Source organism: Phalacrocorax aristotelis, chromosome 1 (assembly GCF_949628215.1).
Source record: "Phalacrocorax aristotelis chromosome 1, bGulAri2.1, whole genome shotgun sequence".
Lineage (NCBI taxonomy): Eukaryota > Metazoa > Chordata > Aves > Suliformes > Phalacrocoracidae > Phalacrocorax > Phalacrocorax aristotelis.
Window position 1 is genome coordinate 125,797,513 of NC_134276.1, and position 21,611 is coordinate 125,819,123.

Here is a 21,611-nt window from a genome sequence, read left to right on the forward strand (position 1 = left end):
TTGTTCTTATGGTTAATATGGAGTTTTTAATTATGCTGATTCTCCAGATGATGGTGGAATTGTTTTGGGGAAAAAAAGTGATTGTCTCATCCTCACTTCCTTTGCTGTGTATACAACATGTACTGCTGACAGGGGTTCCTGTGTCCCCACTGCTGTGCAGCTGCTTCACCCAGCATATGTCTAGCACAAGCAAATTCTCATTGGCACAGCTGCATGCACCTAGTCATGTGGTTGGCACAACTAGAATTGTTAAGGTAGGGATCATATTTTTATTGCTTCTTACTTATTTACCTCAGGAGTCAACCTAGATGTTCCAGCAAACTATTGGCTTAGTCCATGCTACAGAGCAAATAATTCCTGATGCTACTCTGCCTGCAAAGACTAGAGTTAAGAAACAACATGCCTCTTGTTCTTCACGGAATAAATACACTCTGAATACTGAGGTACACTGGAAGTAAAAAGCCAATGACTTATGAATGTGTGTTTAAAACTAGAGTTAGAGGCAATGATTTTAACTTTTTTGTAGTTTGTTTTTAAACTTCCAGAAAGCATGTGCATTTAAGTTTGTGCCTAATATGCATCCAAACACTTGCTGTGGTTTTAATATTCCTTGGCAATGTACAGGGCTCTGCACTGGGCTGTTCAGAGTGCGTTAAACTTTCTTCTGATTGACAGGGCAAACCAAAGCAGTTGCATTACTTTTGCAAAGGTGGTGGCGAGACTTGTGTGCTGTGGGAGACTGTTAGGTTTTCAGTTACTTTTTTTCGACTGTTCTTCTAAGCAAGCTCTGTCTCAAAGCTGACTAAACTGAAACTTGTCCTACAGGAAACTCCGAAGCTTTGTCTGAAACAGGAGCAGCAGCTTGTCTTCCTGTAATATAGAAACCTAGGCTGTTGTATTTTATCTTTTTTGAAACTCTGAGAGCTTCCAAGGACTGTCAGGAGAGCCTGATAGATATTTTGTATGAAGATGGCCATGAATCTGAGTCCTAAAAGGGCAGTACATCTTTTCCATATTTAATATTTTAGAGCTATTTTGCTTGCCTAGTTCAACCTCCATAACAACGAAGTTGTTCAACTTTGCCACATTGTTCTCATGCTGAGGTCTTAATACCTGAATGATTTTTTAAAAAATAAATAAAATAAAGGCTTCAGTTGAAGTCTCTAAACAATGAATGACCAGCTGCCCTCTAGGGAAAGTGTATTCTGTAGATGACTTCGCTCCTTAGAAATACTCTGGAAGGGTTTATCAGTTGTGCTACAGCATCTGGTCCCCTGAATGCCATTTAGAAGCATTGCAGCAGAGTCATCAGCACCACATTCAAATTCAGTGACGAGACTCTTGGAAGGCTGCTGTACTCATGTCTGCCCCTTTCCCATCTTCCACTAATGCCTGATTTGCAAGAGAGGGTATCTTGGGGATGCAGGAAGTTCAAAGTTGGGGGTTGATATTTATTTCCTTTCCTTGTTTGTACCTTTCCTGGGCTCAGTCTTGGTTGCAGTATCGGTGGGGGTACAGGCTTGTAACTGCCCAGCCAGGGAGAGCTGGAGGTGCCTAAAGGGAAAAAAAAACCCTGTTTTCTGAAGAAAGCTTCTGATGAGTTAGAGATGAGATAGAATAGCTGAGCTGCCAATCTTTGGGATTGATATTTTAAGTTAGCCTATTTGAAACCCTTTTAAGTTTTTCTTGGGCCTTGAGAGTTTGTGCTTTAAAATATCTGCAGAAGCAAGTGTGGAGTAATGCTGGTGTAGTGGAAAAATGGTATATTGAAAGTACTGACTGGCCAACATGATTTCATCACAGCTCTGAAGGCGTGTCACTTCCAAACAGTGACCAAGTGTGAAAACAAATTCTTTTATTATGGGCATGTACTTCTGTGTTATCTGGTTGTGTGTACCAGGATGTGTCACGCTCACCACTTTTGAGAGAATCAAATGCTTCAACCCAGTTATACTTGCAACTTGTTAATTCTCATAGTTAACAAAAAGCTTTAACTATAATACATCCAAGTCAAGAGTACATGTTTGATTTCCCTAATATAAACACTGAACCTATTACTTTTGTTCTGAGATGTTGTAAATAGAATTCAAAATTTTGTTTAGAATCTCTTTAAATTATTTTTAATTATTCTTTTATCTTAAAAATGGGGACACTAACAGTTTCTTGCTCTAGGTGCTAATCCATGTCTGGAGACAGCACTGAAAATTTTCAAGTAGGAAAAACAAATTAGGGAAAAAGTATAATTGTTGTTTAAAACAAACTAACTTATATTTATCATCAGCCTGACTACATCAGGAATTTTTTTTTCCTTCTTTAAAAAGGAGAAAGGTTGCTCTGGAAAGCCTCCCATGCTTTCTGGGCTCAGAATTAATCTCAGTTATAATCTCAATTATAACACCAGGCAGGGAGGTACTACTTGAACAAGCTGCCTGCCTCACTGCTAAAAACATACCTGGTGGAAGTTATTGAAACTGTCCTCTCACCTCCCAACATGAATGAAAAGGCTAATCTTCTCTAAGTCTCTTCTAACCTAGCAATCTCTTAAGGGGCTGGATCCATGATTAAAAAACAGAGGGAAAGCAGCTGTCTTTTTATCCTCTCTTAATTATTCCCTGGTAGTTGACAGGTGTTGATTTCCTGGGAGTGTCATGGTGATGGAGGTTACGTTTCCCAGTGTTGTTGGGACTAAATGTTCAGAGGGGGGTTAGTTGTTTGAATGGTTCAGTGGGAGCTTTGGAGATGGAAAGAGTGAGTCTTGTTCTCTGTGATTTCATCCGATCACGAAGGGCTGCCTTTTATTTGGAAGTGTGCACCTAAAGGCCAAAAAACAGCTATCCAATGTCAAGGCAAGGAAGGCCTCTTTAATTACCTTTTTTCGTTTTTTTTGTTGTTGTTTTTTCTTTCTGCTGTATCTCACCAGCTGGTGGCCGGGAGGGTTTTACAATGAGTTTAATCAGAAAGTCAAAAATAACACCTTGCTTCTTCCTGCTGCAACTTGGTGAATAAACTCCAGTAAGCGTTGTGGGATTCTTCTTCCACTGCTCTCCCCACTCCTCGTTGCCTCATTTAAAAATGAGTCACTAAATTCTTATTCATAAATCCTGGCCATGACTGCAGATGATTGAGAGTGTTGTACTTGCGTTTTTAACTAGTGCGGGTTAGTTCTGACTGGCTACGAGCCATGAGGTGTCTGATCCCTGCTTGGAAGTGCCCAGCTCTCCCACCTGGGTTTCAGGGAAAGTTTGCAACATTGCAGGTTTCGTGTGAGCATTTTGTGCTCCCTCCGATATCTGTACTGATTTGCCTGTTTAATTAAATGGGAGACAAGTGCGAGAGGAGTAATAGTCTTCTGTCCTTCGGCCCTGCTCTGTCCCACTTGCAGTGGCAATGATTGTCAGTCACCGTGTTACTCTATAAGTGCAGGTACTTTTTCTTCAAATGTCAGGTTCAGGGAGATCTAACTTCCAGCCCAAGAAATAACCCAGCTGATGTCTGAGAATGGGTTATTCTCAGTGCCCCGGCAATACTTACGTCCAGTTATATTAATCTGTTTGTGCCTCGGCTTCATCATCTGTAGGCTTGGAAAAATTAATCTTGCAAGAAAGTAGGAGAGAGAAGGGATGTTTGAGAAGTATTTGAAGTCATTATTTAGGTGAACAGAGGGACATAAGATTAGATTACTCAATCATGTTAATGAAAGTAAGATCACTGCTGCTCTTGTAGACTCTCAAAATTGAGGAGGAGGATGACTTCTAAAAAAGGCTAAATATTCAAAGTAAAGATTTCCATCTTTAATATTTTTTAAAATGAAAAACCAACAATAAGCAAATAACTTTGTGAATCTATCTGGTTGGTTTCTCTTCTGCAGCCCTCTCCCATGGCAGCTGTGTGAAGCAGAGACAGCATACAATGTAAGGAAGCCTGATGTGCAGGATGGGATTCGTATGGGTCTGTTATTTTAATGTGTATTTTAAAGTAAAATCTCAGGCCCAAGCGCATTCCACTGATTGTTTGCTTGCATGAATGCAAACTTGTTATTTCTTGGATAATTCTTCTAGGCTGGAAAGATGTGTCAGCAGTGAGCTGTGCCTTCTGGATATGTTGCTACATAAATCACAAATTGCTTAGTCTGAGCTCTTACAGCTGAAACACCCTTCCCCATGCTGAAAATAGCAGTTGGGCTACTAGCGAACCACAGGTAACTCCTCTCATTTTGGAAAATGTTGTGGTTGCAGGCATCCTGAGCTATGGTAACACAGTTATAAAATTAAAATTCAAAGTGTAGGAAAGTCGGGTATTTTAAGAGATTTTAAGAGATTAGATTTGTGGGGTCTTTTCCCTATGGGAGATAAGACTTTCAAGCATCAGGCACCTTGTGTGAGTGATAACTGTAAGCGCCCAAGTGTAACTTATAGTATTTGAAAGTGCATTTTATTATTGTGCAGGATGCGAATTTTAGTATGATGCTCCGCAGCAAATGCCTTCATGCTTCTCCCTTAGGGACACTAGCTGTAAAAACTCCAGTCTTACTGATGAAAAACTTGCTTCCCAGCTAATTACTGGAATGGGTCCATTATTCATTCCTTCCATATATCCTTCCTTCTCCACAGCTCTTTGGGCAAGCAACGCACTCAGGGCATGATTCCCCTTTCTTTTGCTTTGTGGCTGCTTCCATTTCCAATCCATCTTTCCCAAACACATCCTGTACCCCTAGCAATTCACCAGTGCCTGCTGGTGAGGAAGTGAAGCACTGTCTTATTTTGAAACCCTTTCACTAACGTGAGCTGTTGTCACTTTTGTGTGTGCTTTTGGTTTCCTATCAGCTCTAAGCGTCTTGAGGAAGGCAGATTGGGTTTGACTTTTTTGGAGGTTCTAGTCTGGTATCACTCCGAAGCCTTATGGGTGAGATGGGCAGTCAGTACTTCTGAACACCAAGCTGCTTCCCTTTTTATTTGTCTACAGAAAGAACTGTGTGTAACTACTCAAACATTACTACTTTTATGAGCCGTTGTCATTTTACTTGCCTCAACTTTGAATCTCCTGATTTCTGAACAACTAATTCTAATAAAAAGCCGTGTGGAAATAGGGCTTAGACTAAAAAAAAAACCAAGATCCCAAAGTAACACATGTATTTGTTTTAGAGCTGTCTGAAAAACTTAAGTTGCTAAATTGAAATGCACAGTACTTCAACCAGCTCTGATTTCTGTGTTTATTTACATTTATAATATAATGAAACAAAAAAACTGGCTCACATAGTCTCCTGTGCATGTGCTATGCCATTTGACCACATGCAGGGAAAAATTACAGTGGTAGCTTCTCTCTGCTCTTTGAGCATTTGGAAAGGAGAATCCAAACATAAAGATATTCCATGTTACACAAACCTACTACCTGAGACGCAATTATTTTTCCAAGTGCAAAGTGTCACACTTCCAAGTACCTAAATATCCTACGTATTTTAACGTACATTCTTCAGTTGTTCAACAGTGAATGTGGGCTGGATGTTAACTAGAAGTTGCTATTTGACACCTTCTAATGTAACTCACAAGGTGGGCTGACTGATAGAGTAATCTAGGTAATTTTGTTATGAGTTGACAATTGAAAAAAAGGTACATAAAGGCTGAAAAGAAGAGAGGGAAGATGTGTTAGAGTGTGAAGTTTGAAAGCAGCACGATTGGGATTACCCAGATGTAAAAATACCTCAGGCCTGTCTTGCTTGCACCTTTTGGTGGTGCTGGGACTTGAGGATTCTCTCCTGAAGTCTCCCGTTCTGCAGACCATCACATTGCTGCACAGCTGCAGCTGCACAGTTTTGAGGACTTGCAGCCAGAATCCTTACTCCATGTAGGGCTTGAGGGATTAGTTGGACCAGTTGCCAAATAAGGTGCCATATAACACAAATAAGATCAACAAGCTCTGGTCCTTGCTGCTTAGGTGGATGGTATCTCTCAGGTTTTATTTTTAACTGCAAGATCTGTTGAGCCTTGTCAAATGATGGATTTAACTTAAGTCCTGTTTTACACAATTTGCCAGACTCTTGTCTTTATAAATCCTATTAGTGATCCACCAAGTCATTTCATCTTTTAGAAAGAACCAGAAGCACAGGAATTCAACAGGGGCTATTGAACTAAATGAAAGCAAGGAGCCAGAAAACATATTTCTCTAAAAATTACTTCCAACAGTATGTTTTCATAATGAAGTCCCTGACTATGTCATGACCAACAGACCAGAAATTTCGGAGACAGTATCAGAGCTAGATGCATCAGGAGAAATTAAGCAATCAAATGCCTTGTTATGTGCCAAAGTCCAGTGTTTACAGGTCACAAGTATTCACGTGGGCTCCACTTAACCCTTTAGCATGGAACTGAATCCAGGTGTCTCATACCTTTGACTGAGTGCTGAAATTGTTGGACTTCTTGGTAAAATGGTGGCTTCTTTGTGGAGGATATGTGCAGTTGGATTAGGCTCGTCAGAAGGTCTCAGCCTGAGGCGAGAAGGAATGCCTGTTTTAGGGATGCTGAGGGAGCTTTTGGATGAGGTGGACCTTGAGCAGATCAGCAATGGCAGGCCTCGGGCAGTTAGGCTCACACCCTGCCCAAGAAGCATGGGGTCTATCCCTGGAAATGCAGCCAGAGGGGAGTTCAGCTGCCTTTAAGGTGCAGCAGGGGTTTTGTGAAAGACAGTGGGAACAAGGGATGGACAGAGTAGGCATCAAGGGTGGAAAGTAGGGGTGCTACCCTCTCCTTGTGCATTGAAACCTCAGTGCAGAAGGGTCTCTTACTATCACATCTTGATTTAGGAACATAGAGAAATGAGGTTAATGTGTTTATTCAACACGCCTGGTGAAAATATTTTGAGGCTACCTTCTCTGTGTAACTATCTTGACTGTTACCAGCTCCTTCAGTTAGAGTCCGCATCAGCGTGAACACAATTTCCATGCATTGTTTCAGTCTGGAAATGAAACAATTTTCATTAATGGAAACCTGGTTCTCAAGCAGAACAATTAGACCCACTTCAGGTTGAAAAAAGATAAAAGCATGCTAATTTGGATGGAGGACTCTTCTTTCAAGGCAGCCAATTGAGTCATCAGCCTGCCACCCACCTGACCGTCTGACAGGTAATTAGGAGATAGTCCTCTTTTTGTGTGGAGTGTGTTCGTAAACCTCCACACACCGGTGTCACTGCCCATTGGGACTTCCAGAGGAAAGAGCTAGTCAGTGGCAAAAGAGCGAGGAGAGCACATTTGTCAGACGATGCCCAATGAACTGGCTTGTTTTGTGATTTAGCTTATTATTTTTGTCTTTTAACAGCTACCTGAAGTTTCTGGCAGTAAAGTCGTCATGGCAGACCTGGGCTGCAAAAAACCCAGCGACTGCACCGTCTCCAGGCTACTCAGCGTAGTGGAGAGTGAACTCCGGGCTGGGAGAGACAAAGGCGACCCCACTGAGAAACAGCTCCAGGTTGTCTTAGAGGATGCGACGCTCTGGCAGAGATTCAGGGAAGTCACTAATGAGATGATCGTGACCAAGAACGGCAGGTGAGTGATCTGCTCAGCACTGTGGGCTAAGTGTAGATGACAGCAAGGGGGGTTTAAGTGGTATGATAATAAACGGTGTGTGCAGACTCGAAAGAACTGCAATGAGCACGTAAGAGTTTTATCCCTGCAGCCTCGTAGTCCCCTAAAACCAGCATATGAACAGAATGGGGTGTCCTTGCTCCTTTTTGGTTTCTGCTAAACTGTTCCTGCCACCCCTTTATTCCTGCTTGTGAAACATGCTGGAGAAATATATTGACTGACCTGAGGTTGCACAAAAAGGGAACTTTTGAGGGGGAATAGATGGTGCCTCTTCTGAATGACTTCTTGTACTAATAATCATCAGCCTTTATTAGCGAGTCCTTACCTGTAGACCTCAAATTACTGTAGAGAAGCAGATTGGTGGTGTTATCCCCACTGCAGTTCCTGTCTCTCTGGCCTTGGTATTAACAGCTTGTACAAGCAGTCTGTACTAGAATGGGGTACAATAAAACTGTGCCCCACATGGCATGTATGTGCAGTCTGGATTGTGTGGTCCCACAATGATATTGCTCTGTAGTTGACGTCGGTGCCCTTAGAAACAAGTGTGGTATATTGGTTAACACTCACAGTTTTAGAAAGACAAAATACTGTGATGTAAATGGATCGCTTATCTTACCTTTTGGGGAGCACAGAAACGCGTAGGAAAAGAGTGCCAAACCTGGCAAGAAGGGTACTACTTCTCAATGAGATGGTGGCTTGAAGGAGGCTCTCCAGAGAGGTTCTGCTTTGAAATGGACTGACAACAAAGTCCAGCCTGTAACAGACAGGCAGCTACTAGAATTGGATTTGCTAGTACAGTGGTTCTAAGGTTTTTCTTTAAACTACCCTCGCTACCCATCTGCCACCCCCGATCCCCCCCAGTATGCACACGTTTCTTTTGCAAGACCTCTCAGGAGATCCACGTAGGATAGAGGAATTAAGAGATGGAAAGATTTACTCAGACAGTGTGACTTATATTAATTTTGCAGACTTTGATGTAGTAGAATTTGTGGACAATATTGCTGTTGACTGTAGCTTGACAAGTCACATACGTGAAAGCAGTTAGAAGGAAAAATCTAGTCAGCTCTTGGTATAACACTGCGTATTGCCACGCTGATTCCTCCTAATAACCTGTAGGGATAGAAATCTTCTGGTGAGGTTTGCTTTACACCCAGAAGCTGCTTTTGCTTCATTTAAATTGCTTTAAAAACTGCTGTTAGGCTTCTGAGTGGACTTTCACTTAGTGTGCTGTAGCTTAAACTGACTCCTTAGCAGCATAAGTGACCAAAAATGAGGTAAGACAGGTTTGCCTCTAATTAATTAAATTAGTACAAAGAATCGCACCTTACCAACAGGGTTTCTTCAGTTTCTTTCCTCTCTGCTAATGTAACTCATGATTGCATGGTTATACTAGTTCTCTCTAAAATGTCTAGGTGAGTGCATAGATAAAATCTTTTTATGATGATGATGAGGGAATCTGTTGTTATTTGAACATGCCTGATTACTCTGTATTTCATTGTGTAAGGTGCCTTATTTTTCTCTATTCTTACTTACACAGTCCTTATCAGCTTGATCCTATTTTTCCTAAAGCCAGTGACAGCTCTAGTAACGTCAGTGGAGTCATGAATGGGTTCTTTGTGATCAAACTACAGCAATCCCAAAATAAATTATAGAAGTATGTTACACTGTCATCTGCATAAATCCTTTTAACAAAGTTACTGTAGCAGCAGGGACTGTGAAAAAGGATCTTTTGCATTTCTGAAAGTATCTTCCATAACAAACGCATCGGCACACTGAAAAAAAGAAACATAGACAGTGGCCTGCAGCAAAGCTCTCTGAACAATTCCATGCTAATCAAAAGGAGACAAACTTGAGACAGTTTCCTCTGAGTGCTGAGTTTTTTTCAGGGTCGAGATTCTTCAGTGATTTTCTCCGTAGGGATTCTCAATAGAAAAAATATTGATCTAATTCTGCTGCTGCTTAAATCAGTCAAACTAACTCAGTCATTCTTGCTGAAGGCTATGTGAACGCTTTTAAAAACTGCATTCTACAATCAGCAAGAAAAGCCAGTCTGAACTTCTGTGTGTGAAAACTAAGGCAGTTTGTGTTGACACATTGTTAGCAAAATTCAAAAATTAAACCAAAACCTGATACAGGAGCATCCCAGAGGATGAAAGGCTGATTGACTAGTGATCCTCAAGTATAAAATTCTGGCATGCACAATTCTATCTGCTGTGACTGAGACATCTCTAATAGGTACTGCGGGTCCCAAAATGTTATAATTAGATCAGCCAACTTCAGTGTTAATACAGAGATGTGTCTCCATTGCTGTATCGTACTTCATTATAATAATCACCTGCCATAGCAATATGCCTAGATACACAGGGAAGATGGATATATTCTGAGCAGGACAGGCACCAGGGAAATTAAACTATATCACAAAATACATCCCAATGGGTGCAGCTCATATGGTGGGAATCAGTCTCCTGATTTATTCAGATTTATTGTATTCAATTGGCATTTCAATATCAAATGCTCTGTTTTCTGACTGAGTAGGCCTTCTCTCTGTGTTTTTACCATATTAGCTATGCAGTATCCTGAGACTTTGCAGTCCACGTTATTGCCTGGAGGCAGGAGGGTGCCACTCTTCCCCTCTGCATATGGAGAGAATCTACAGTGGATCAACGCAGGCACACATGGGGGGGGGAGAAGCCCTTTCCGGGCTTAAATACTAAAGCAACTTTGCTGATTACTACACATTCAAGTCTGATATCAAACATCTTCTCACTCAAGGTCACTACTGTGGAGTAATTGTAGCAGATCTGCTCTAAAAAAATTGAAGAGGCTGAAGTGCTCAGCTATTGCAGTAATGGAGGTCACGTGTGTACCTACCTGATCATTGACACAAACAATCTGAGTAAAACAAATTTAGAGAAAACATCACTTGCCATGCTAAAAGAAAGACAAATGTGATTTTAACAGTAAAGCCACTTAATCAGCGGAACAAGTGAGCTGGTAGGTTTTCCACCATTAGAACCTGTACAGTAAAGACATGCTGGTATAAGTGAGGTGGGGATTAACTGTGTGTGAAGCAGAAGTTAACGCAGGGAGTGCTAAAATGTCTGTGATACAGGAGGTTAGAATTGATGATGGCTGTATTCTCTTCTGGCATTAGTCTATAGGTCTTTTTGGGATAAACTCAAGCCTCTCAAGTAGAAAGGCAGACAAGTCTGCATTGTGGGCAGAGGAATTAACAACCTGTATGTAACACAAATAGTTCTGAGAAATCTAGTGAAATTAAATTTTCAGGTGGATGAATTTTCCCCTCCTCTTCAATTTCAGGTAAATATCTAAGTGTGTTACTTTGAAGATTGACTGTAGGGGGTCTGGGGGGTGCAGGGAGCAATGCATCCATGCTTTTTATCACATCCCGGTTTGATAGCTGGTGCATCCTGGTCAGAAAGACACATTAAATGTAGCATATAAATCCTTGGCTGAGTTTCTAGTTAGAAAGATCACAGTTCAATATTTCTTTCTCAGTGTTGCACTGGCCCTATATCACCAAGTATTTATATTAAATAAAAAAATCTCAATTTTCTCAAATTCTGTCTTTTCCTGTGAGCAGAAGGTGCTGAATGTATACAGCAAGAACAATATAAAGGTGTCCAGAAAGGTAAGTGGTGAGCGGGATGTTATAGGAGCATAGGAGATTGTCAGCAGCTGGGGGCCACTGGAGAGTACAGCGGCAGGGGCAGAGACTTTTGGTGTCCCTTGAGACAGCCTGGAGTTTCAATTCCTTGCTTCTGTATTTTGGACATCTTGCACTGCTAGCTAACTAAGCCTAGAGAGCTACCTTACCTTACCTTACCTTAGTCCCATGGCCATGGACCTCAGGCAATTGCTGTGGCTGCTTGGTGTAACCAGCCTCTCTGTACCCATAGAGAAAAGGAGTTTGAAGATTCATGGCCTGTGCATAAAAATGTGGCATGGCCAGGAGAGGCAGTTGCCAGGAGAGGTCAGTCAGAGGTGTCTGGGGCAGGGAGGCCTCTTACTCATAAAAGAAGAATGTGGGAGGTGATATATAACAGCTGTAATAATCCTCCACAGTAATGGTGTATATTCCTTGACAAGCTAAGAAACTTAATGAATAGAATACCTTTGGTGGGAGACTCCTCTGTTCTGCTGACCACAAATTTTTCCCAGTTCCTGAAGCTGTTGGAGCCCCACTTAACTCTATTGCTGCTGACTTTCAGGCACTGAGATGCCAGTTCAAAGCTGTGTGGTATGAATCGCAAGTACCAGGACAGACAGAAAACTTCTAAAAGTCTAGCTGTGAGATGCTGCAAATCTCTTCTACAAAAGAAAAAATAATAATGAAAAGGGTATTGAGAAAACGTGGCATTGGACCTTCAAGCACAGAAGGAGCCGCTCAAGGACAAAGATGTTTTGAAGTATTTTCCCAAAACTAAACAAAGGCAGGATTTCAGTTTTAAGTGCACAAGATGGTGAGAAGGCTGGATGATAGATGTTTAAAGTGTGGTAATGGACAACACTGCATCTGAGGTAGAACTAAAAGCAGAAGAACCCGGTCTTGATCAAGCTGATGAGGTCAGGGAATATGGAAGAGGAGGACCAAATTATTGGAAGAACTGCCAAGTGCAAGGTCTAACTGCAAGATTTTAGCCAGACTTCTCAAACTGGAGATTTAAGTAATGGTAGTGAGACAGTACATGAGTACTTGCACTTAAGAAAGGGAGAAAACACATGCCAGCTAACTACTGACCTTTAATATATCTCTATAATAAGAATTCATGATGTATTTTGAAGAAAAGGGTAGTGAGATATGTGGAAGACAATGGAAATGAATTAAAAAGGCTTGTTATTAAATTTAAGTCATGCCAGACTAATTTGACACAACCCTGATAAAGTAAAGAAGTATTTTTAGACAAGGAAAATGTAGCAGACTTATTAGGGCATTTAGAACAGCACTACCTGGAAACCATTACTCAAGTGGGAGATGTTGGGGATTAACACAAAAACCACAGGAAACAACAGAGGGAAGTGACTGAATTTGCTCAAAAAGATTATACAATATGACTGTCCCTTCAAAGGAAGAGAGAAAACCCTTTTGTATAGAGTGGCCAATAAATCTAACTGGATTCTGATGAGTACCTGGCTGGGATTATGTCCTGAGTGCTGGAGACTGCAGGATGATTTCAGAAGATATAGCAAGAGTCAGGCAAAGTGGGACTCGGTCACTGGATAGAGTACGGGGGCATTTGTTGGGGGAATCTAAGTACCAAAGAAGCACACTTTAGAATAGGATTCTGCAGTTAATGCAGTGAATCTGTGTTTCAGCTCCACCTTCTCAGCCATTTTCAACTCTCTTCAATCCTGTTCATGCCTTCTTGTCCCACACCTAAGGATGTATTTAGCATGTCCATATCCCATGGGCTCTGCTGATGCTATACACAATTCATTACATTCGTAACTCTTGGCGTGATCAAGACCCTAGTGCCCTACTTTAGAAATAACATGGGTTTTTTTCCAAATGATCAAAATTAAGTACAAATAAAATGAAGGATTAACCTTTAAGAGACTTCTTCAGCCAGATGGAGGGAGGGAGGATGTTTTTTACATTGACCTAATCTGTGAGCAGATGCTCACAAACATACTGAGGAGAGTCTTCCGAGTCGTGTCTTCCTCTTTTGTTTCCTGGTCAGGCGGATGTTCCCTGTTTTGAAGATCAGTGTATCAGGCTTGGACCCAAACGCCATGTATTCCTTCCTGTTGGACTTTGCTCCGACTGATGGCCACCGCTGGAAGTATGTCAATGGAGAATGGGTGCCAGCTGGGAAGCCAGAGCCACCAAACCACAGCTGTGTCTACATCCACCCAGACTCTCCCAACTTTGGGGCCCATTGGATGAAAGCCGCCATTTCCTTCAGCAAAGTCAAGCTTACCAACAAGCTCAATGGGAGTGGGCAGGTATGGCCTGATGTTTCCCCGTACACCTCCTGGCTTCAATTGCAAGCACCTACTAATCAAGAAATATCAAGGGTGCATTTATGTAATTATAGAGGCCCTTACAGGCCTCTTCACCCACAGATGCCAATTATTCTCTGGAGGCCAAATGTAAACAGGAATAAACAGGCCTTAATTGGCGCTTTCAGATTTTAATGGACTTCTTGATGTTAAGAGAGACAGAGTGCTGTGGTTTACTTAATCATCAGGGGGCTTTTCAGAGTTGGTCTTGTGTGCTGGGGATTTTTACACAGGACTTCAGACAAGGGGGAAAAAATGGTCACAGGTATTAGGTTTTTGTTGTGTTCCCCCATGTTGTTTGGTGTAAGTGGAATGTTGGCAGGAGTCAGATAGCAGAATAAAAGGCTGCTCCTAAATGAAATAATTACGATGTCTGCTTCTGCATCATGATAATTATCAATATTCTATTGAATCAGCTTTGGCCTTTGGAAAGAAACCACATGTACCAGAAATAAGTGACTTTCTCTTTGAACCCCTTAAAAATGCAAACAGGAAAATTAGTTTTGTTTCGTATTTTATTTTTGATGATGCATCTAAAGGTAAAATGTTGCACAAGACCTTTTGTTTGCTTGTTTGTTATGTACAAAACTCCTACATCGGATGATACTTGTCAGCCCAGAATCAATTTCTTTCATGTAAATATTATATGTTCTCTATCTGTTATTTCCATTAGGTTTGTGAGGTCCCTCCATAAGCTTAGTACCCTAATTAGGTAGGAAATTATCTTAATTCTTACAGACTGGAGAACAGAAGGATGACCTGGCTTTTCCTAAGTCACACACGGAATCAGCACACAAGATCTGTTTTGGACCATAGAATGGGATCTGAATTTGCAAATTCTTGTCCTGCATCCAGGACCTCAAAGAAGTCAAAGGCCTCAGAAAAGTATGCATGGGGGTAAAAAAAAAGCTACAGGAAGCCCACTTGGAGGGTTAAAGAGACGCTAGGGAAAAAGATGTGTATATATGGTGAGGCAGAGAGGAAAAAAGTAGAAAGCAGGGGAGGAAAAGCTATATAAGAAACAGCCCAAACGGAAGTCACTAAATAACAAATGACTGAAGCTCCCCTTGTTTTCTTTTGAAATCTTGACAACAGTGTTAAGGCAAACTATGTCCCCACTCTGTGCTTCAGCTTCCCCTTCTGTGGTGTTATTAGAAAGTAATAGCTGACTAGTAGTGCTTTATGCTAATGGATACTTTCTTCCATATAACTCTGTGTGTGTGTGTGAATATGTATGTATGCACACAGCACTTTCCAACCTACAGATTTAAAAAAATATATATCTTTTTCTTGCAGTAGAGAATTAAGCAATATAACAGACTTCCTGAGGAAGGTGTATTGTGGAATCAATGCTATTCACAGCTTTTAATGCCAGATTAGAGACATCTGCCAAGGCTTGTTTAGATACACTTCATCTTGCCCAGAAAGATGAATAGGTGACTGCCTCAGCTGCCTCCTGGCCCTGATTTCTGCAATGGTGATTCTGAGTCCTTCAGATAGTAGAAGCAGGAAAGGCATTATCCCTTAACTGCTTGAACAGCCTCTAGTGCAGTGGAAGCCCGGTGGTTTGAAGGCCATAGCTGCTAACACAAATATTCACTAATGCTGCTGTATTGAAAGCTTTAAATCCAAGTCCAGTGAAGTTTCATTCTGTTCAGCCCTGTGGTTCATCAGAAGAGAGGAAGGCATCTGTCCTTCTGCTCTCAATAATCACTGACTGGGGAGGTTTAGCAGTGACATTGGGTCTATTATAGAGCCAAAGCAAAAGAGCAGCTGTGGGATACCAGAGCGGCATTGGGGTCTGTCTGTCTTGTTTTGTTTTCTGCAGATAATGTTGAACTCCCTGCATAAATATGAGCCCCAAGTACACATAGTTCGCGTAGGAGGCTCCCACCGGATGGTGATGAACTGCTCCTTCCCTGAGACGCAGTTCATAGCTGTGACTGCCTACCAAAATGAAGAGGTAGGCAGATGCCACACTGTGCTCTTGGTCATCACTGAGGAGATATATTAAAAGCTTATTGGTTACAAGATCAGTATGGACAGACAGGTCTTTTTCTTGTTTCCCCACTGGTCCCATGCAGTGTAATGTTCCTTCCAGTCTAATACTTCGCCTTCTCTCTGCAGTAGAACATTGTCTAATCCAGTATCTGGCTGCAGTACTAAACCAGGTTTAGCTTAATCTCCTGCCACGGCTATTCCAGACTGGTCCATCTGTCCTGGCACCCCAATCCCTTACTGGAAAAAACCCTACATTCAAGTCCAATACCTTTCTCCAGCAATGACTGATAGTTATAATGATAACCCTATCTCCTCCCCCCTCCTCCTTATAATACATACAATTCCAGAACCACACAACGTTCCCTGGGAAAATTTATTCCCAACCCCAAAATTGCTTTGAATTGTGACAATTGCTAACTCACATGCTGTATCCCTTAGCTAGTGTTGCTGCAGTTTTGATTCATACTTGTTAGAAATTCCATGTTTAAACTCTCTTGAAAGGCCTCGCCATGCCACCGTGCCACAGGATTTCCCAGACTAGACTACACCATTAGGCTGCCCCAACTGGTGGCACTCATCTCATAGCACCTTGCAATGAGCAAAGCTCCCAGCCCTGGAAAACATCATGTGTGGGGATATATTTCATTGGGGTAACCAAGGCAGTAACACTTAGATTACTCTGGAAGATTTTTTGTCAAGTCTCTCTTCCAAATTGCCTTCACTAACATGCCTTGTTTTCTGTAAACTCAAGATAACAGCTCTCAAAATCAAGTATAATCCCTTTGCCAAAGCCTTCCTGGATGCAAAAGAAAGGTGAGTTCATCTTTTTTTGCTCCAGTAGCATTTTGCTGCTGATACGGTTAAAGCTGTGTCATCAGAATGTGAAAGATAAATTATATAACTTAATCTTGTTCCTGCTGTCCTAAATCCAGAGTTAGTCCACTGAAATCAGTGGGGAGACTTTATATAATTATTACCATAATAGGGTCTGAAGTGGGTGAGTATCCTTTTGGGGATCCTAGGACTTAGCACTGTCTACACGAGAAGCCTGAAATGAGATGGTGTGAATTTCCCCAGTAATGTTACACACCGGTATGTTCACTACATTGTACTTACACTCCAATGAATCCCATAATTTGATAGCTCAGAGAGAATAAAAGTTAACTGCAGATGTAAAAATCATAACTAAAGTGAAATTGCACCGTAACTGTAATGTAACTACGCTGCTATTATTAAACCTCTGTGATAATATGTGATGTTTATTTAAAGTAGCCTGTAGGTGCTCACTGCGTAAGATATTAGAGATGCTTCCATGAGAAACAAATTGTGGTTTATCTTTCAAAGTTTTACTTGTTTTACATGCTAATGCAGTGGGGCATCCAAGTGATGCATTCCGGTCCATAATTGCTAATAAATGTTGCTTGGACCTGCTACGTCTTCCGACATGTGAAGCGTCCCATATGTCTGTAGGAGAATCTGTATTTCTTTCCATTGCTCTTGCTACTTGAGAAGCTGCTGCGTCTCAGCATCAGGGTTCCCAGCTGCAGAGAGGGAATGCTGCCTTCAGCTTGCCTGGCTGAGCGGGCTGCAAAGCCCTGCCTTGGTCTGGGTGGGAGGCCAGGCTGAAGCTGTTGGCGCAAGCAGAAACGGTGCCCACAGGTAGATTTAGAATTCCAGGTTCAGCCCCCAAATTTGGCACAAACTTAGGAACACTTTTATGCATGTCATGAAACATAAGTTCCTGCTTCCTTTGTGGCAGACTGCGGAAGTCTACCGCTGTCTAGCAATTGATTAAAGAAGATGGATTTCCGTCCTTTTTAGTGAATGGTTCTGTTTTTAATTTTGTTTTGTAATTTCTCAATGAGAAGTTTTACCACTAAGTAGTTTGCTTTTCAGAAACCATCCTAAGGATGCTCCAGAAACGGTCTCTGAAGGTCAACACATGACATACTCTCACTGTAAGGTTTTTATTCATGTTAGCTGGAATTTTTGTGTGATATGGTAGGTGCTGGGAACCTGGGACTTGATTAACTGGATCATACTAGTCATTCACTGAGTTCTGAATCATGTTCATAGAAAGGGACCCTTTAAAAAAAAATAGATTGAAGAAACCTCACAGCAGGAAATAATGCAACAGTTTCTGCAGAGGGATCATTTTCCTTCTGAACCAGTTTTTCAATATTAAAAGGAATCTAGAATCAAGATGATGTATGACATTTTTAGGGCTTTGTCCCCCCTTTTTTTGGTATTTGTAACTGTGAATACTTTTGTCACCTATAAAATTGCCTTTGGCTGGTGAACAGAACAAAAAAACGGGGAAAGCAGAGGTTGTGTTTGTTTTAATGACAGTTTTTCTTTCATTTGTTCTTTGATGTTTGTGACATTTTCTGGTAGCTGTTTTCAGGTCTTGCTTTTAGGGTTGGTGGTTTGGGGCTTTTTGGGGCTTGGGTTTTTGGGGGATTTGGTTTTTGTTTGTCTTTGCGCTTTTTGGGGTTTTTTTGTCAGTTGTTCCATAAACCAGCATCTTGGAATCTGCTTGGTATTTCTGAGGCACAGCTGATTCTGCAAGAAGGCTGGTTACTTTCTTTATTGTATTGCAGTGTTTTAGTGCAATAACATATTTCTTCTCTTTCCTCTCAAAGTAGGTGGCTGGTTGATTTCCAACCCAGATACAATGTGTGCACCAGGAAGCTCTAACTATCAGTACACAGCACCTTTGTCCCTGCCAGCGTCACACACTCCCCACAGCTGTGAGCGATATTCAGCGCTGCGAGGGCATCGGGCTGCTCCTTATCCACCTTCTTACATGCAGAGAAATCATTCACCTACAGGTACAACTGTAATGCTGCTTTGCTTCCAGGGAACAGACACTCTCTGCCTGACCGAAGTTAGCATAAGCATTAAAACAAGCAAGAGCTGAGGCTAGGAAAGAGCATGATGAGCCTCTGGATCAATCTGCACCAACCTCTGCATGCACAGAGTATGTTTAAGGCAGCAAAACAAGAGGTACAAAGTGCTGGGTGCACTGCCACTGTTAATTATACATAAGAGTGAATGATCTGGCTTAAAGTACAGCTCCCAGTCATACAAAAAGAGCATTGCAAGCCTTCTTTCAATGTCATGCCATGAAGCAGTTGTGCTCTCAACTCAAAGCAGCCCTTAGGAACATGGTAGGAGCTGACTTGAGATGAGGGCATTTTGGTATTGGCAGAACATCTTTTGAGTCCCTTTCACTCTCTAGATCTGGGTATGGAGTTCCAGAAATTGATTCTACTTTGATCAGAGGAGATTGGCCAGAAACAAGAGTAAGGATAAAGTAATCTGCTCGCTAATTATAATATAGCAAGGCATCCTGTTTTACAGAGATACTTAAGCTGAAGTTATAAGGAGATCCGTATCAAAACGTTGCCAGTCATACGGCAATTATCATTAATGAAATGACTATTAGTCAGACTTGCAAAAATGCATATCCTCTGACTATCATGCTGTACCTTCTCATATGTTACACCTGGAATTACAAGGACACCTTGCTACTCTCTCAATAAACATGTGAATGTTGTCCTTTTACGATCAGATTACTTCCTCAGGCCTACCCATGTTCTGTTGCTTTAAGACAATGTCTCTGCAATAGTCACTGAGGATTTGTTTGTTGCTTTTTTTTTTCTCCACCCCCCAAAGTGAATTTGTTGGACAGCTCCAGTAATAATCTTCAGGTATTCTCAGGACATGACAGCTGGACTTTGCCATCCTCTCCACATGCCAATTTGCTCTCAGTGCCACACACAAAGGGAGCTGCCAGCCCTGGACCCAGGTGAGGTTATGGGAAAACTGCTGGTATTAGGAGCGGTGAGGCTTGTAGGACTGCTCTGGTATTCACACTTTGTTCCAAGCTTTAATCAGCATCCAGGATTTGAAACATGTCTTAAATGTCCAACTCGAGATTCCTGGACAGATCTTTCTAATGACCTAATTATCTCCTGCTCTGAGATCAATGGGAGCTTCATTTTTCTGCAGCACTGCTGAAAACCAGGATCTTGGAACAGCCACAGAGAACTCTAGTATCTACAGGCTGTGAGCATTTTAAAGCAAAATTATTTTTCTGTATGTATTCCTCACTATTCTCCTGGATGAAACAAGGATCCTACTCCCATGCAGGGATATAACAATCTAATTCATGTTCTATTATAAGAACATTGTTAACAGGGTATTAAACAGTTCTAGGAATGGCTGGAATTTAGACGTAGAGAGTCAATTAATTATCAGGTATTTTCCCTTCTTTTCCCAAAATAAATGCCCATATTTCTTCTTTAATTTAGGTGCCAGGAAAATCAGCCGCAATTCTGTAGAATTCATAAGCATTCACAAAAAAGATCTTTGAATCTTGAAACCTCACATGTATTTCTACATTTCTCTCCACGCCCCTCTCCAAGGTCACCGGGTGTGATGGTTGCTGGTGGTTTTTTCACTTAAGATCTGCAAGGCTGATCTAGTTTAGCAACTCGATTCGGATAGCTGCCTTTTAGCAGATAATGCACTTGACTTTACTGTGGTAAGTCTTGTGCAGGGGAAGATGCTTTGAAATAAGTCATTCAGTTTGTATTGCTTTTTTTCCAGCCACTACCCTTGCCTGTGGACGGTGAGCAACAGTGCTGTGAATGTTGCCAACCCAGGAAGCGAGGTGAACAGCAGCTCTTCAAGCATGTTTCTAAGGGGTAATGTCCCCTTACCCACGCATTCATCAGTCCAAATCCCTCTGCAGGGAACAGTGTCTGGCAACATGGAAACGCAAGGGGAAACCGCTCTAGCCAGACTAGCCGACTCTGCATGGACATCCTCACACTCCTTTTAATGGACGGGCAGCTCATGGGGGGAGCTCAGCCAAACAAGACGACATGAATGGCAAACGGTCTGCTAGAACTGCAGCTCAGAGCAGGGATGTGTATGCAGAAAACCAACTTCATCAAACATTGCTTTCCATAATGTGTCTCTTGTGTGCCAGAGAAGCCAAAATGCATAATGCAAAGGCAGGAAATGTTATGGGAACCGGCTTATTACTGTAACCTTTATGTATCATTCAGGATGAAGTCATGAAAGGATCTTTATAGTTAGTTTTGCTTCTGTGTCACATGAAAATGGTCAAGCATGGGACTGAGTAAAGGAAACATGGCAGCTGGATATTTACATGTCATTTTAAAAGTCCTTTCTTCAACTAATGGACGAGTCCAGAGGAAAATGTGAGCAAGTTCACAACTGGTAATTTGAAGGGACAGCGCTGTTTTAAAGACTTTCTGAGTTTGTCGCATAGGTTTTCACAATACCTGAAACTAAACACGTCAGGGGATGAAATTAGCCTGACACCCTAATGCCACTTGCATACAGTATTCTCTGTCCCCTTCCCTTCTCCAGCTCCTGTTTGCTGTTTGTGTGCTATAGGGATAATGGACACACTCAAGCTGAGAAAGGGGCTGCATTGTAGCAGCAGGGTAAAGGGCATCTAGTTTAGTGTTTATAGTCTGATGTAACGGTCTTTGAAATGAAAAGTTCCAATGTTTTCTATATGTGCTATTTTTGGAAGGGTGGAGGAAAAAGAATTAGAGAAAAATATTCAGCTTGCATTTCCACTTTGCTTCAGGTATAGAGTACAAATAAAATATGAAAAAATGGTGTATTATCTCCTTAGTGCCTTTCCAAGGAGCACACACACATACAGTCTTTTTCACCTAACAGCCTCTGAGGAATTCAATGCAGCTCTGCCAGAAGCAAGTTGACAGGACAGGAATTTTCTATTCCTTGGCCTGTGACTGTCTGTATGCTCTTGGGCATGGCATTTCATGTGTCTTTGTACCTGTTTTTCCTCCCACCTTTTGTCTGTTTCAGTTTCCTTTTTCAGGCTACAGCTTTTCCTATCCTGTGTGAGTGTACAACATCTAGCATAGTGGAGGCCTGATCCTGTCTGGGATTTCTAACCACTAGTGTGATGCAGACAACAACAGTTGTTTGTCCCCCAGTCTTC

The 21,611-nt window shown here is 41.7% G+C and overlaps 1 protein-coding gene across 1 annotated transcript; it reads left to right on the top strand.

Moving 5' to 3' along the window:
• The first annotated feature begins 7,291 nt into the window (after positions 1-7,291).
• TBX19 (T-box transcription factor 19) lies at positions 7,292-21,264 on the top strand. Its single transcript, XM_075105787.1, has 8 exons — positions 7,292-7,534; positions 13,276-13,540; positions 15,426-15,560; positions 16,350-16,411; positions 17,495-17,556; positions 18,241-18,429; positions 19,277-19,409; positions 20,213-21,264. Exons 1-8 carry the CDS (start codon positions 7,338-7,340, stop codon positions 20,445-20,447), a joined length of 1,278 nt encoding a protein of 425 aa, XP_074961888.1. The 5' UTR covers positions 7,292-7,337; the 3' UTR covers positions 20,448-21,264.
• The last annotated feature ends 347 nt before the right edge of the window (positions 21,265-21,611 follow it).